At 33.1% G+C, this 14605-nt stretch overlaps 1 protein-coding gene across 6 annotated transcripts in view; it reads right to left on the bottom strand.

Annotated features, from left to right (window-relative positions):
• EML5 (EMAP like 5) overlaps positions 1 to 14605 on the bottom strand; it is a 113000-nt gene that overhangs the window by 22332 nt on the left and 76063 nt on the right. Inside the window, exons 28-31 of one of the 6 annotated variants that reach the window (XM_050334929.1) lie at positions 4277 to 4355; positions 3102 to 3231; positions 2324 to 2418; positions 387 to 407 (exon numbers count right to left, since the gene is read on the bottom strand). In XM_050334929.1, the coding sequence (XP_050190886.1) occupies positions 387 to 407; positions 2324 to 2418; positions 3102 to 3231; positions 4277 to 4355 (325 nt within the window). Of the gene's footprint in view, positions 1 to 386; positions 408 to 2319; positions 2419 to 3101; positions 3232 to 4275; positions 4369 to 9735; positions 10940 to 14605 lie in introns of those variants that run through there. The other 5 variants (XM_050334927.1, XM_050334928.1, XR_007631412.1 and 2 more) reach the window with 5 other exon arrangements.

The raw sequence follows: 14605 nt of genomic DNA, 5'->3' as shown, positions 1-14605 counted from the left end.
TTTAGAAATGCATATTAAAATTATACTCAATTGAATGTCTAAAGCAAACATTAATTTTCAGCCCCAACATGTCTACAAAATCTGCAAGCATACACAGGAATGCTACAGTAGCAGTATGTGTTAGCACTCACTAATCACCAAGCAGCAATAACGGGAATATGTAATTACAAAAGTAGTTTTTAAGTGTGTTCTAACATTTTTATTGTTTCAGTATATACAGTCTGCTGAGTTGTTGTGGTTTATATTCAGTGCTGACAGTAATATGACTGATACAGGGTTTCAATAAACTAAGAATGAATTCACATCACTTATGATTCTACAAAGCTGCAGATGGCTACTAGATAGGCTAACTAGACCTGAAGATGTTAAAATTTTATTTCCCTTACCTGACATATCTGCTGAGTCTCCTGTAATGGAAAAGCAGCAGAAAGATAATTAGATCAGAAATAAGATAAGCGCTAAAGAAAATATACGCCACATTTCGTGTAATTTCTTAACACACACCTTGATGTCATCTCTTTGCATTGCAGCACCAATACTGCTTTCAGTGTTAAAGATGAATAATTACTGATAAAAGGAAGCCACATCAGAAACAAATCATAAAATGAATATATTTTGATTTCCATTTTGAGTTACAACACAAAAATCTACTTTTGGTGTATGTTAGGTTTCTCTCTGCCAAAGTAAATGAAAAAGATTTTTTTCAAGTTATTTGTATTTTAACAAATTAAGTGGAAAAAAAATGCTTGTTGCTTTTCTGATAAGAAGTAGAGTTTGAGTCTGACCTTGACAAATGGCAAATAAACCCAATAGTCTCCTACAGAGCATTAAGAAATTGGGAATTTAAAGGGTCACATACTGTAAAGTATTACCAAGACTGCATAGCATTACAGTTTAAAAATACTTGAGATAATACTTCAGTAAATCTTTTGAAGACTACTATGTTTATGCCAATCATATGAGTAGGAAAAGTGACAGCAGTTAAGTATGTTCTTTAAGGAGTATGTACACCTTAACATCGCTTCAAAATGTAAAAGTAAGTGTTGTTTGAAGATATTTTGCTTCCTGTTCATTTTTCTGATTTAATTCCCTCCTTAAAAGTATATGTTTTTTAGTCTAATTTTTGTCATCTGCCCTGATTTGTATGCCTTAATCCATATTACAAACCAGTTAAAATTGTTCTACTGCTAGTTGATGTAGCAATGCTTATGAAATAAAAAAGAAATATGCTGAAAAAGCAAATTCCTAAAGACAATAAAAGGCCTGTAATTCCTGCAAATGTTCTTTGCAATCAAGCCATAGGCAAATATCTGCTGATAATTTTTTACATTACAATAATGTCTGTTAACAATTTGTTTACAATTATGCGAGGCAAGAAACTTACCAAGACATCAAGCTATTTTAGCTAAGCACTTACTATTATCAATGAGTCAATTCTAATGAGACATGCACCTAAAAATCCAAAATACACAGAAAAGCAGGTAATAAACTGTGAAATAAACTGTGACTGTATTTAGATGAAACCTCTAAAATACAGTTACATAAAAAAATAAACTATTTTGACTAAAATGAAGTAAGGGGGTTTTCCATATTCTAAGTGTTGAAGAAAACAATGTGGGTTTGAATCTGCTGACAAACAACTGCAACCAGATTGTAGGACTACAAAGCTCCCTATTCTGCAAAATTTAGAAACAGCAGTTTCTATCAGCTATGCAGATGCACAGTGGGGTTTTTGCTTTTTCTTTTCCTTTTTATTAACCTTGTTAGTTCATAGGTCAATTTTAATAGCACTATGAAAAATATATACATTTTCCCTCTAAGTTTAAATTTATTTGTAGTGAAACATCATTAGGGTTTTGTTTCTGCTGGGAATATTACAAATATGTAGTATCAGACCACCAAGTATATATTATAAATCTGCCTGATAAAACCTACACAGTGTGACATTTTTGAAGAATTCTGGCTTTAATCCATATAGAAATAAAGGTTAGCTTGATCCATCTTCCTTGGAAGGTCAAACACAAGCTGATTGTTCAATAAAAACAGACTAATTTCATGGGGCTTAAGATTTTGGAAAAAAATAGTTTTGATAATACTCCAGACAAAAGATAAATTTATTTTTCTTTCATGCCTCAATATTTTTTGTCAGCTTTATTAAATTACACTCAAAAAAAAAAACATGTAAAGAGGACAGGTAACTGAGTAACACGCATACAAACGGAGATAGCATAATCAAATATTTTTGTGATTTATCATGAACTTACAAAGCCCTAATTGCATGCTCTTATGTTCATTCTTTTTACAAAAATACAAACATACCTACTTGGCCAGTTGCCACTATGTTGGTAAACTTGGGGTGCTGATTAACAGTGAGGCACAAAATATCATCATTGTGTTCCTGGTAAAAAGACTGAGAGCCTAAAAAGATTAAAAAAAAAAAAAAAAAAAAGAGGTCAACTTTAATTAAAACATTTACACACATGTAGACATGGTCACTATTTGAAAATTTTATATCTTTTAGAAAACAGGATTATGGTGATGTTGCATTTGGGAGTTTAAAACCAGAAAAGAGAAACTCCTAATTTTTTATCTCTACTTTAACACACAGCCCTCAATAACTCCAAACTACTTCTTCAAGTTTTCCACATCAAGTTGCTCAAATTTCACAGAAAAAAATGGCATTGTGTTACCCTTAAATGGTCGAAGTTATCCAAACTAAACTGGTTATTAGGAATGAACATATGCAATACAGTTGACTGAAAAGTAAACCAAATACTATTAACTTATTTTAGAAAAAAACCCAAACAAACAAACTACAGTGACCCTGTTGTTCAGCTCTTTTAGTTTCTGTAATCATTTTAACATGCAAATTTCAAAAAACTAACACCAAAATCATCAAATCTTTACTTCTTTCAAAGTTTAGTCACCAGGAATATTTCAATATACTTAGTTTGCTTATGCAGATATTATGAATCATCTCTAAAGACTGAATTTTCCAACAACAAATAAAAATTCTACATACTTATTTAAAGTATATTAGTTACTTCATAAACTGTAACTCATATATAAAAGAAATGTTTTCCCTCAAAATTTTCTCCTACCTGTTGCCACATTGTACAAGATCCCAATAGATGCAGTATGATATATTACATCAGCACCATCATTCAAATAGTGCACATTGTTCCTGCAGTCCTTGCCTCGATACCCAAACACCAGCTCCAAAATTAGGTCCTAAAAGAGATATCCACATCTATTAGATACTGTCAAAGCCTTAAAACAATTATGAACTTTACAATCTTTTCTAAAATTTTATTTTTTAATTATGTCCTTATGTAGTAAATGAAAAGGGCTTAAACAATGTCTCAAACCAACAGAAATTGAGATTGTGCCTTTCCCATCAGTTTACATTGCTGCTCATTCTTGTCATACACAGTCATGTCACCCTTTCATACCTATCTGGTGGACACTGCAGACTATTTATGTCTGTATATACACGCATATATATATATATATATATGTATATACACACACAAAGAGACACTCACATACATGCACATAAATAAACAAACGGCAGTGAAGGGCATAAGTCTTCTAATACAGAAGACACTAAGAAACAAAGAATGACAAACACTGGTCCACAATTTAATTCCAGCTGGCAATTCAGAAAGCTGAATTACAGCCTAAAACTTCTAGAACACTGATGTCAAAAGTCTGCTTATTATGCTACACCAATCATTTTATAGCATTGATGATATTTGAGTTGGTATAAAGAACTGCATTTTCCAAGGTTAGATGAAATTTCCACTTCACAGTAATCAAAAGTGAGTATATTTATTTGCAATTGCCATCAAAAAATCAAAACAGGTGTCCAAGTTAAAGGCAATTAATAGAATTTTTAGGATTATTTTTAAAATTTTTATCCACGATGAATTTTAAATGAAGTTTTAGAATAAATTAAAAAAAAAAATTAAATAAAAAATGCTTTGTTTTATTAGCAATAATACACCCTTTAACAATCTAGTTATCTACACAGGACATATTGCTTTCTACATGCATTTCAGAGGTTTTATGATTACTAAGAATTAAGTTGTACTCAACTTAATTTGCAAGAAAAAGAAGTACAGCCTCTCCCACTTTTTCTGCTATTTACCCACTAGTCGTTATCTCCATCTTTGACACATTTAACATAAAACAATCATTTAATGTGTCCACAGACACATGTTCTGGAAAACAAAATCCTAAAAGGAGAGGAAGAGGAGATCAGTGTTTTTCTTACCTCTATAGGTCTCTTTTTTTTCCCCACGTTATTTGTCTGAAGTTTCTCCGGCTGTGGCAATGCCCTACTAACTGGTGGTCTGAAATAAAGAACTGTGAATAAGAGAAGGCTGTCCGTCACCCATTCCATACTAACACAATACCTTCCAACCTGCTAATGCATATGGAAAACTTATACCCTATCCTACTTAATTAATATTTGTATTCATCCTTAAAAGGAATATCTCTGTCAAAGGAGAAAAGCAAAATCCAAAATCCTTTAACATGCTAGGTTCTCTAACAATTCTTCAACAATCTGTGGGGTTAATGCAAAGGCTTGTTTTAAAATGACTAACCACTTATAAAATACTCTTAGCTTTTTCAAGCTATGTTCTTAAGGTACTTCCATCTTCTCTGTAGTAATTTTTACTGAATAAAGGCTTACCTGATTAATCTAAATACTTGGGATAATCATTCCTATTCCCACATGCCTTCAGTAGACCCTAACTTTTCCTAATTTTGTAATAATTTGCAAAGAACTCCTGGTGCACCTGCCCACTCCCTCTTACATCAGCAGAAATGAGGTATCAATCAATGCTTACTGTACCATGCAAATGCAGGAGTAACAGCCATAATTTATGTTCCACTGTTCTGAATAGTCCAGATTTAATTAAGAAATCTCAGCAGGATATATTTAACAAATATCTGCAACCTATCTTTCACACTATGTTCAGCTGTTCATATACAAAGAAACATACAAACAAATGAGCTTTATTTATTAAAATTATGCAGCTATTCCCAGTAATTTGCAGGAGCATTGGTTATTGATTCTGTAGATACAGCATTTGTGGCCATGACAAGAAACCTGTAAGCTTGACTGTTAAGAGGAACAATTAATTTAAAAATAAATTTTATGTATAGATTCAATTACATCCAGATGATTTAATACAATAGGCAGTATAACAAACTAATACCACACATAAAGCAACAGGTCAGCTTGTTTTTCATATTCCTTTGTAGTACAAAGCACTTTTAATTTCATCTCTGCTCCTGTTTGAGTGGAGAATTTGATTCAAAATAATGACTGTGTTTCCTGAGAACAATAAAATATGATTTGTTTTTACACTATGTTTTGAACTACAGTTGAAAACTATTTTTTCAGTTATTCAAATAAAATAGCATTTTCTTACGTTTATTTCTTCATTTTCCCTGCCTAATTCCAGTACATTTATAGATCGATGTCATATCATGAAACAAAATATTTGTACATATTATAATGCAAATTATACTGCAACTATAAACTGTGTTTTGAGATGTTCCAGTTACTTCCTCTACTCTTAGAAACCTGTAAAGTACTTATGGGAAAAAAATTACAAAAGAAAAATAGATGATGAAAAATTTCTCTCTGCTAAAGAAGTCTGTCATATGGCTGGATCACTCAAATTCAGCATCATACACGTAGATTTTATGAAATGTGAAACCTTTACAATAGAAAATTAAGTCCAGATATAATAAGAAATATTGCTACTTTAAACTGCATAGTTAGTTAATACTCTGAGTGTTTTCACAGGGAGGGAATATGGGCTGCATTAAATTCTTATCAGAGCAAGGTATGAAATAATAATTTAAAGGTAAAAAGAAAATTCAAGGTATGAAGGAAGATAAAAGATAATATTTGATATTCCTTCATAAATAAGTGCAAATTAAAACAGAGAACAAAAACTCAAGTATGGAGAAAGATTTCTACAACTTTACCAAGAATGGTAGTTTAACACTTGTTTTTTGCTACTCCCAAAATTCTTTTTATTGAAAAACAGGCCTCTAATAAATTGGCAGTAAAGGCAAAATCTGGGGACTTTGACCATATATAGCAAGACAGGTCAGAAAAGGAGTCCAACGTGGACAGGCACTAAAGGTCTACTTGTTCAGAGACAAATATTAAAAGAAAACAGCATTTAAATACAGTCTTTCAGTCCTGCTTGAAATTTGTGTGGTGGGAATGTACCCTCAGACTTCATTCTCAAAGGTCTTCAGTTCTTTTTCCTCTCTGAGGTTTCCAAATAGAAGGGATTCACGTATACCTTGCAACAGAAAAGCAAGACATTTGAATATCCTTTTCAATCATAGTCTGGACCCAGCTCTAAGACTTTCGGTACGTGAAGGGGAAAGAGTAATCTCCTAACTTTTGGAAAAGAGGAGGAAAAGCAAACCAATCACAGTCTGGGGTGTCTTCATCATCTATACAAGCACACTGACCAGTACAGGAATCATGGAATCTGTCTCATTTCTGTCACCAATCCCAACATCCAATTTCATGACCACTCTTGAATCACTACTGTCTCTCAACCGGCTTTTATACTTGACGTGAAATTCCTAGCCTGTCAAGTTATTTTCCATGTCTTCTCTTCTGTCCTATTCCATCACTGACTCCTAGGATCCTCTCACCTAGTTTGTCAGACTACAGCAATAGCACTGCTAGGTAAAATTCTCACCTTTTCATTTTAAAATATAAAGAAAATACACTTTTATTTAGAATTTTCTAAATTTTAAAAAGCTCCCCAGTGTTTACAATATTAAATATATATGGAAAGAGGTCATCTAAAAGAGGAAAAAATGTTTGACTGTATTTATTCCCCACTTTCACAGCAGATGAGCAATTTCAGTTAAAAATACACTGATCAGAAAGCAACAGGGATCTCCCAGTGCCATAGAAATCTTCTCATCACTGTATGCTACCCAAACCGAACCAAATACTGAAGTACAGGAACAGAAATTGAAAGGCACAGGCTGAGTACAGGGAATGGGCTTTCTGAAAGCATTTCAGTGATACAGATCATAAAACCCTGCCCATATTCATTCAAGTCAATGAAGAGACAAAGAGAAAATAATACAATGCAGTTCCTCTTAAAATTTGCTGGGGTGGGGTGGAGAGAAGGAGGAATAAATCAGACAGCTTCATTAAACATCTGAGGTAAATTTACGTTAAGATTCCCTCTTCTCTCCTAAAAAGAATTTTTTTTCCCCAATATCATTTTTGAAATGGTCACACTGATATCCCAAAATATTACAAATAAAGTTTTGCTTGGATTTTGAAGTGGTTTAGGGTTTTTTGCATATGAATATAAATACTACTTAAAATGGAATAAATTCTAGTACTTACAATCTGTGAAGTTAAATGACAAAACAATAACCAGTTCTCTGCTTTTGAAATCAAAAGCCTCTGAAGAATGAGCAGGATTAACAAGTTAAAAGAATTGAACCTACCCATGATTCTACATAACTTGTTATTTTATGGCTAAGAATTATAGATACTGAAACATATCTAATACCTTATTTGTGTAAAAAGTTAGTGATATTAACTGCAGCTAACCCAATTTTTTCCTACCTACAATTTTATTTTGAGTTCTAATTAAAATTTCTGAATTCCTTGGGTACCTCCGTAATTGTTGCTCATTTATTAGGTAACTAGGATCCCACTTAAAAATGCAAGTGCAAAAAGCACTTATACAAAAATGGTTTCTTAAAACCATTTGGTTTTTTTTTAATTAAGTAACTGTAACATGTATCTTTATTTTTTTAACCATGGGAATTGGGAACAATGCTGAAGTGCTAAAAAGTCAAAAATTGTATACCAGTGATTCTGTTGGTTCTAACCATCAGTTTTCCCAAGAATCAGCTTTCCACTGTGTTACCTCTTCTCTCATCCCATGTAGCAGCAATAAAATCAAACAGCAAGTATAGTAGGGAGGACTGCAGAAATGTGAGACTGTCCATGCTGGTTTTTGTGCATGCTGTTTCTACTGGCATGTTCCAGAACCCAAAGAGGAAAAGAAATCCAGTTGTCGAAGACATATTAAGGAGTAAAAAGAAAATCACAGTGCCACCTTACTCTGCTGTGAAGCATAAACATGTTATTGGAACTAAACATTTCTCTGCTGCTTGGTTCTAGAATGTGGCATTTTTATAACATTTACTGTCTGCTAATCCCTCGTGATAGAATGGGAGAAGAGGTAAAACAATCTCACAACTGCTTGAGAAGATCTTCTATACTTAAAAGCTGCATAGATACAAATATAGGTTGATATCATCCTTAGCCAATCATTAGAGTGAGTTTACATTTGTACATTACCACACAACAGAATAAAGAGAATGTACTGGCAATTTTTACTCAGCTTTATTATCTCACAGGTCACCTAAACAATTTATCCAAGTACCTATCCCTGAAGGGCTAACTACACTGATCCAGAGCAGTGGAACTGGAACACAAATTACAAGTACATATGCATTTTTTTCCCAATTAAGTTTCAAAATGTCAGCTTGTGTATTTAAGAGCAAGAATGTTGAAGGACAGAAGAATACATTTTCCAAGTGCATTTTTGAAAGTGTGAAAGGTGAAGGTATTCTTCACTTGCTATTTAATGTGCAGGAAAGTGACTGATGGCATATACAACACACAGTGGTCATAGACCTGTATGCATAACTGGTTGCATGCTCAAAAACCATGTGGAAAAGATGGGAAGGAGAGCACGAATAACATTTTGGGGTAAATGCACATATGGATGGGTTCAGTTTGAGCATGTGGAAGGAGAGTTCCAGCCATCTATCATAAGGGAAATAAATACCTTAATATAGGTGCTTTATTTTCAAAATGAAAATAGGGTTGGTATATATATTTTAATATTTCTTATTATGAAATCATAAAAATTGCATATAAGCATTTCTAAGTAGTTTGTGAAACAAAGAAATCCCTTTTTCATACTTTTAGACATAGCTTCAACATTACTGATGCTGTTACCCATGTTGTCTTATATAATGTATTTCACTCTCTATTTACATTATCAATACTGAGTTTCTAAAGTTATTAACAGAATAAATATTGAATGAATTTTAAAAGTAAGGATGACTTCTTTCAATTTACTATTGTCAAGATCTTCAAAGTCACTTGTAAAAATTTCTAGATGTCTGATTTCCATTAGAAGATAATGAAACCTGGTAGTTTCTAAATACTGCTTCTTGGTAATAATTACTCATAAATATTTTCACGTGTCCTATGAATAGCAAGTGCCAATGTGTATCTATTAATGCAGATATAGCTAATCTAATTCTTATATAATTTAGCAATATATACACTTTGACATGTCAGGTGAGACTGTCACATCAAATGCAAAACAGTTGTCCACCAGAGAACTAGAAAGAGTGCTAATCTCTATATTTTAATAAATACTATTGAAAAACACTACTTGTAAAACATAGGGAAGTTTAATAGTTTATGGAGTTAATTTTACATTGTTCGATTTTTAAAAAATCTAGCCTATTTTATGAAACAACTACAATGAATACATGTAATTTATAATTTGTAATACAGCAATATTCTAAAGAGAGATAGGTGCACTGTATAGCACCCAACATGACAGATGGCTTCTGAAGGAAAATAGGAGATGACAGTAAATGATGGACTAGATAGCAAAATAAAAGCATTACCTGGAACCTCTTTTCAGCAGCAGATGGGAAAGAGAAAAGGATTACTTATACAAGTTTGGCTAAAAGCTGTGAAAAGTCAGTGAATTATTCATATAAATTATTATTATTATTGGTTTCCTGGGTTGTTTACTTCTTTTTACAATAAGGGGATTACTCACTTCATAGACTAAGTAAATCTATTATTTGTATAGAAAACTCCTATTCACTTAAATAGGAATTATGAACATATGTTTGCATGAGAATAAAATTCTTAGGAATAATTCCTACTGCAAACAGAGAAAGAAAGCAGAAGCAGACCTAAAAACCTCTGAAGTATGTCAAATGTTTAAAGAGTTGGCAAACACAACACCTGAATTACTCAAAGAAAGGTTGTGCAGATTCAATGCACAAAATGAGCTGCTAGATAGAACAGTCAACTCACTATTAGAGACAGACACTCAAGTTCACTCATAAAAACACATTCACTTATACTACAATACAATTATCTCAGCTAGTCAAAATGTGTGGGCTATTGAGCTCTGCTGATATATACTGTTTTTTCATGACTATTCAATCCAGCTTATGTTAACTGAAGATATTTTGCACTGGATGGGTTTCCTCAGTCAGGTATGATGCACACTCCTATACCTCAACTAGCCGAAAATCATTATTAACCATCACAATATAGGGCCATGTATAGATTATTTCCTAATATTTTTAGTATGCACAAGCACTTTCCATTAGTTTGATTAGCAGGTACACTTCCACTGATGTGGTTAGAACCACCAAGCAACTCCACTGCGGCAAGGAGGACACGAGTTAGTCTTTTTCACTTATAAGTGAAGCAAAAATAATTTAGAGAATAATTTAGGAAAACTTTCCTGAAAATTCAGAGCACAATGTTATCAACTCATCGATTTACAAATGGATTTTTTTGACTTATTGAAATTAATGTGTTTTACTGAATCTCTTCTAATTAGTTCTAACTTCATCCTGCAATGCAAGACTGATGAACTCTTTCCTCATATAGGAAACAACTAAGTCTTTTCTTACAATGAAACCCAAATGTATCTTAAACAGGTTTTACAGTCAGTAGCATGCAATTCTTCAATGACTACAGAATTCAAATACCTTCAGATAATTTTCACAGTAAGCGCTATGCAGGGGAAATGAGAAATTCTCCAAGAACAGAGCTCAGTTTTCTCTTACAATTTTCCTGAGTCCACTGAAACAAATGTTCATATAGTCAGAGGAAACTTTTTAGCTTTGATTTGGCAGTTTCAATTCTTTAATATCCAATTCTACCACATGGACCACATATGACACGCCAAATTACTAGCTAGCAAATGTTTACATACATGGAGATATGACTGGATAACTAACTGGTACAAGGCAGATTTCATAAAAGGCTTTTGTTCAGTCCTCATCACTGAAATATGGAAGACTTATGTGAAGTTGTATTCAACCTATCTAGCAATATGTCTGTGTTCCAGTTATCCTTTTCTTCAATAAATGCATTCTGTTCAGATAGATTCTTAGGTTCTGTTGATAAAACCAGTCTACACAGATCATAAACCAAATACAAATCTTCCAACTCCTATCAGTGGGTCATGGAATTATTCCTCTAGACATTTCCTTTTTAGTTGCAAAATGAATAGATTTTTCTCTTTGCATTCAAAAAAGGAGATTATTTGGCAAAACTATACCTTGCTAATTGGTTTTTTCATTTCCTCAAAGACATGAGTTTTAGCTCATCTTTGGGAGGAAGAAATAATTACCTCAAACTGGTAAGTGGAGACTGTTTCTTTCCATAGTGTTGTTTCCATCTACAGCTTTTTATACAAATAACTAATAATAATTAGATTCATGCTTGGAAAGAATGAAATCTGAAATCTCAGGGGTTTCAATCTCAAGGGTAATGCCCTGTACTAACATACATTTCAATGGGCATAAAGGTTGGCTTCTATGTTTTCTAAAACTGTTGGTTTTCTTTAACAGTTAACTTTAAATTTAAACTTTCCTGTAATCTAAATTATTCTGCAAACAGATTAGATAGAGAGAAAGAAGAAGCTGCTACTACAAAATCTCTGGCTATAATTTTTCATTTTGTTTCCTGGCTTCTCCCCTCTCCCAGATCACACAAGTTGACAGAGTAAAAGGAGAAGATGATTTTTTACAAAAAGAGCTCTGGAATTTGTGATATTTACATTGATATCACAAGTCACTAGAATAGTAAACAGAAAAATGAAATTGCATTCTGTTAATTTATCCAAAACATATGGAAAATGTTTGTTTAAAATCTCTGAATTTCTTCTTCAGTGGCCATTACAAGGTGATAATTATGAGGTTCAGATAAAGGAAATCTCATTTCAGTAGCCTCCTCCCTCTCTCACTCCCTTGGAAAAACAATTTAGATTGATTTGCTGTCTGTATTCGGTAAAAATTCTTCATTTCTGAATCTGTAAATGACTAGTTTGTAAATAATTTTTTGTTTCCTTCCCATTTTTACATCTGTCCATATGTCCTTATACACACTCAAAAAAATCCTCAAGAAAAAAATACATAGATAAAAGTAGTGTTGCCACAACACCTGGTTTTATCTGGGAGAGGATGCAAAACATCCAAAGAATTTTTGAATTATAAAAACCACTGGGATCTTTCATGCAAGAGATCTCAGCATATAGACTGAGTAATGGTTTTAGCTGCCTGCAAATCTTTAAAATTTATGGTGAAAAGTTACTGGAATTCCTGGTTGTTCAAGTTTTGAGATCTCTTGGTACAGCCATTCTTATGTAAGGGACATTATTCACAGCATTTCCCCTTTGACAGTGACAAATAGCAAACTTCAGGGAGCATAAGAACAGAATAAGAATGTAGTGATATTCTCCAGAGTCATCTCCCAGCATCCAGTGATTTGCAGTTCAGCAAGTAGTTGGGCCAAAAATGTTTTCAAAATCAATCTTGATGGATTTTTTCTTAGTAATTTATTTAGCAAAAAAAATGCTAGAAAAGAACTCTTACTAAAGGATCAAAATGGTTTTCAAATTTATTTTGTGTTGGTGAATATGCCTAGCACTATTACACAGCCAAACTAGAGACATAGTAGACATCTATTCACATAAAAAAATATTACCTATAAACAATATTATTCAGAAATTAGAAATAATTCAAATGACAGACCTAAGTGCTGCCTCACAGCCAGTGGTATTTTGTGTTTTCAATAGAAGTTGAAATAAGTATTCCAATTTCAGTGACATAGTATGGTAATTTCACTACTAGAGAATGGTATATCATTAGTAGAGGTGGCCTTTGACAGCACTGCAAGCAAACCTTAAACCAATTGAATCTGAATGAAACCTTGAGTTCAAGATCCATGTTTTTTTTAAAAGTTGCCTGAAATTTAAAGCTTTAATATATTTCTATTCAGCATATCAACTTTTACAGCACTAGCCTCTCCAGGTTTAAAAAATAACTGTCTCTCTTATTTTCTTTTAAATACTGAATTGCTTAAATAAGAAAAAAAAGTCCCAGAAAAACTTGGGAAAATCATGTTTATCCTGATGGAAAAATAAAGTCAGTATGGCCTGGAAGTAAAAGCTGATGCAACTCACATCTCCAGTTAATGTGTTAGCCGTAAAAATGATAAAGACACAGAAATGTCCACTGCTTTTTGTAAAACTGTGTTGTTGTGAAGGGGGAAAGAAATTTTTTTTTAACTTCTGCTATTTCAAAGAAAAAAATAATTTATGAGCAAAACCAAAACGCTGAGAACAAGAAACTATTTGTTGAAGAGTAAAACTAACCCTTAGTTCAGATTCATGTTCTGGGAACTGCACTCAGATTTTTGAATTAAGGGTCACTAGAAGAAAATAATTATGCAAAAGAGTCCCATGTTCCTTCACAGAGAAGTTACCTACCCACCAGACTACAGCATTTTGCAACCTCTTTAGCTTGCTGTCCCTTTCTGACTTTAGGGATTCCTTCATTGGTTTCTGCAGCGCTTTAGCAAAAAAACACTGTTTTGACACACCTGTTGATATGTATTTGAATTTGATAGACTAAATGGCATGAAACTGTCATTTCTTATGTCATCCTATTGCTTAAAAAAAACTAAGATCAACTCAACCTTTCTAATAAATATTAGTATCAAAATAATTTTAGTGAATCCACTTTTGAGCAATACCTGACTCTAAATGCAGGCCATGGTGTCAGACTACAGCTCCTGGCCTCACAGATGTGCTTTTGTGAGTCAGAACTAGGAAGCACATGAGATTTCAGATAAGCTACTTCCTCTTTTAGTGTTCTGTTCTTTATCTCATTTAACACTCTGGATACTAAAAGTCATGTTCCTTTTACATAGAGGAAACTTCACTATTAAGCTAGAGCTTATGAATTACATTTCAGCTGTCAGGTACAACAATCTACAATACTCTAGTAAAAGAGATTCAGGTAGTTTCTGAATAGAAGTCTCCTTCATACACTAATGATACACATTTTTAATCATTAATACACATCCTTTCTAAATTAGTGGAAAGACATTCTCAGAAGTACATTGTACACTAGTGTGCACCTGTGATCCTGAGAATACAAGGATTCCAATAAAGTGTTACTACAAGAGTCATACCTTTTCTGATGTTTGACAGTCAACATGACAACCTCATGCATAACATGGAACGCCATGGATGTACGATGTACACTCTGAACAGTTGTACTGTGTTTGCACAGCAGGGTTTGGATAGCAGGAGGGGCTACAGGAGTGACATTATGAGAAGCTGCTAGAAGTAGAGCCAGTGCCTGGGACAATGCATTTGAGAAGGGGATAAAAACTGCTGCACAACAGCAACTAGAGAAGAGTAGAGGGAATATGCAAGAGAAACAACTCTGCAAACAC

This window comes from Myiozetetes cayanensis, unplaced genomic scaffold (assembly GCF_022539395.1).
Source record: "Myiozetetes cayanensis isolate MyiCay16 unplaced genomic scaffold, myiCay2020 scf6-25, whole genome shotgun sequence".
In the NCBI taxonomy this organism is placed as follows: Eukaryota; Metazoa; Chordata; class Aves; order Passeriformes; family Tyrannidae; genus Myiozetetes; species Myiozetetes cayanensis.
Note: the sequence above shows the minus strand (reverse complement) of the source record. Positions and strands in the feature narration are given on the sequence as shown.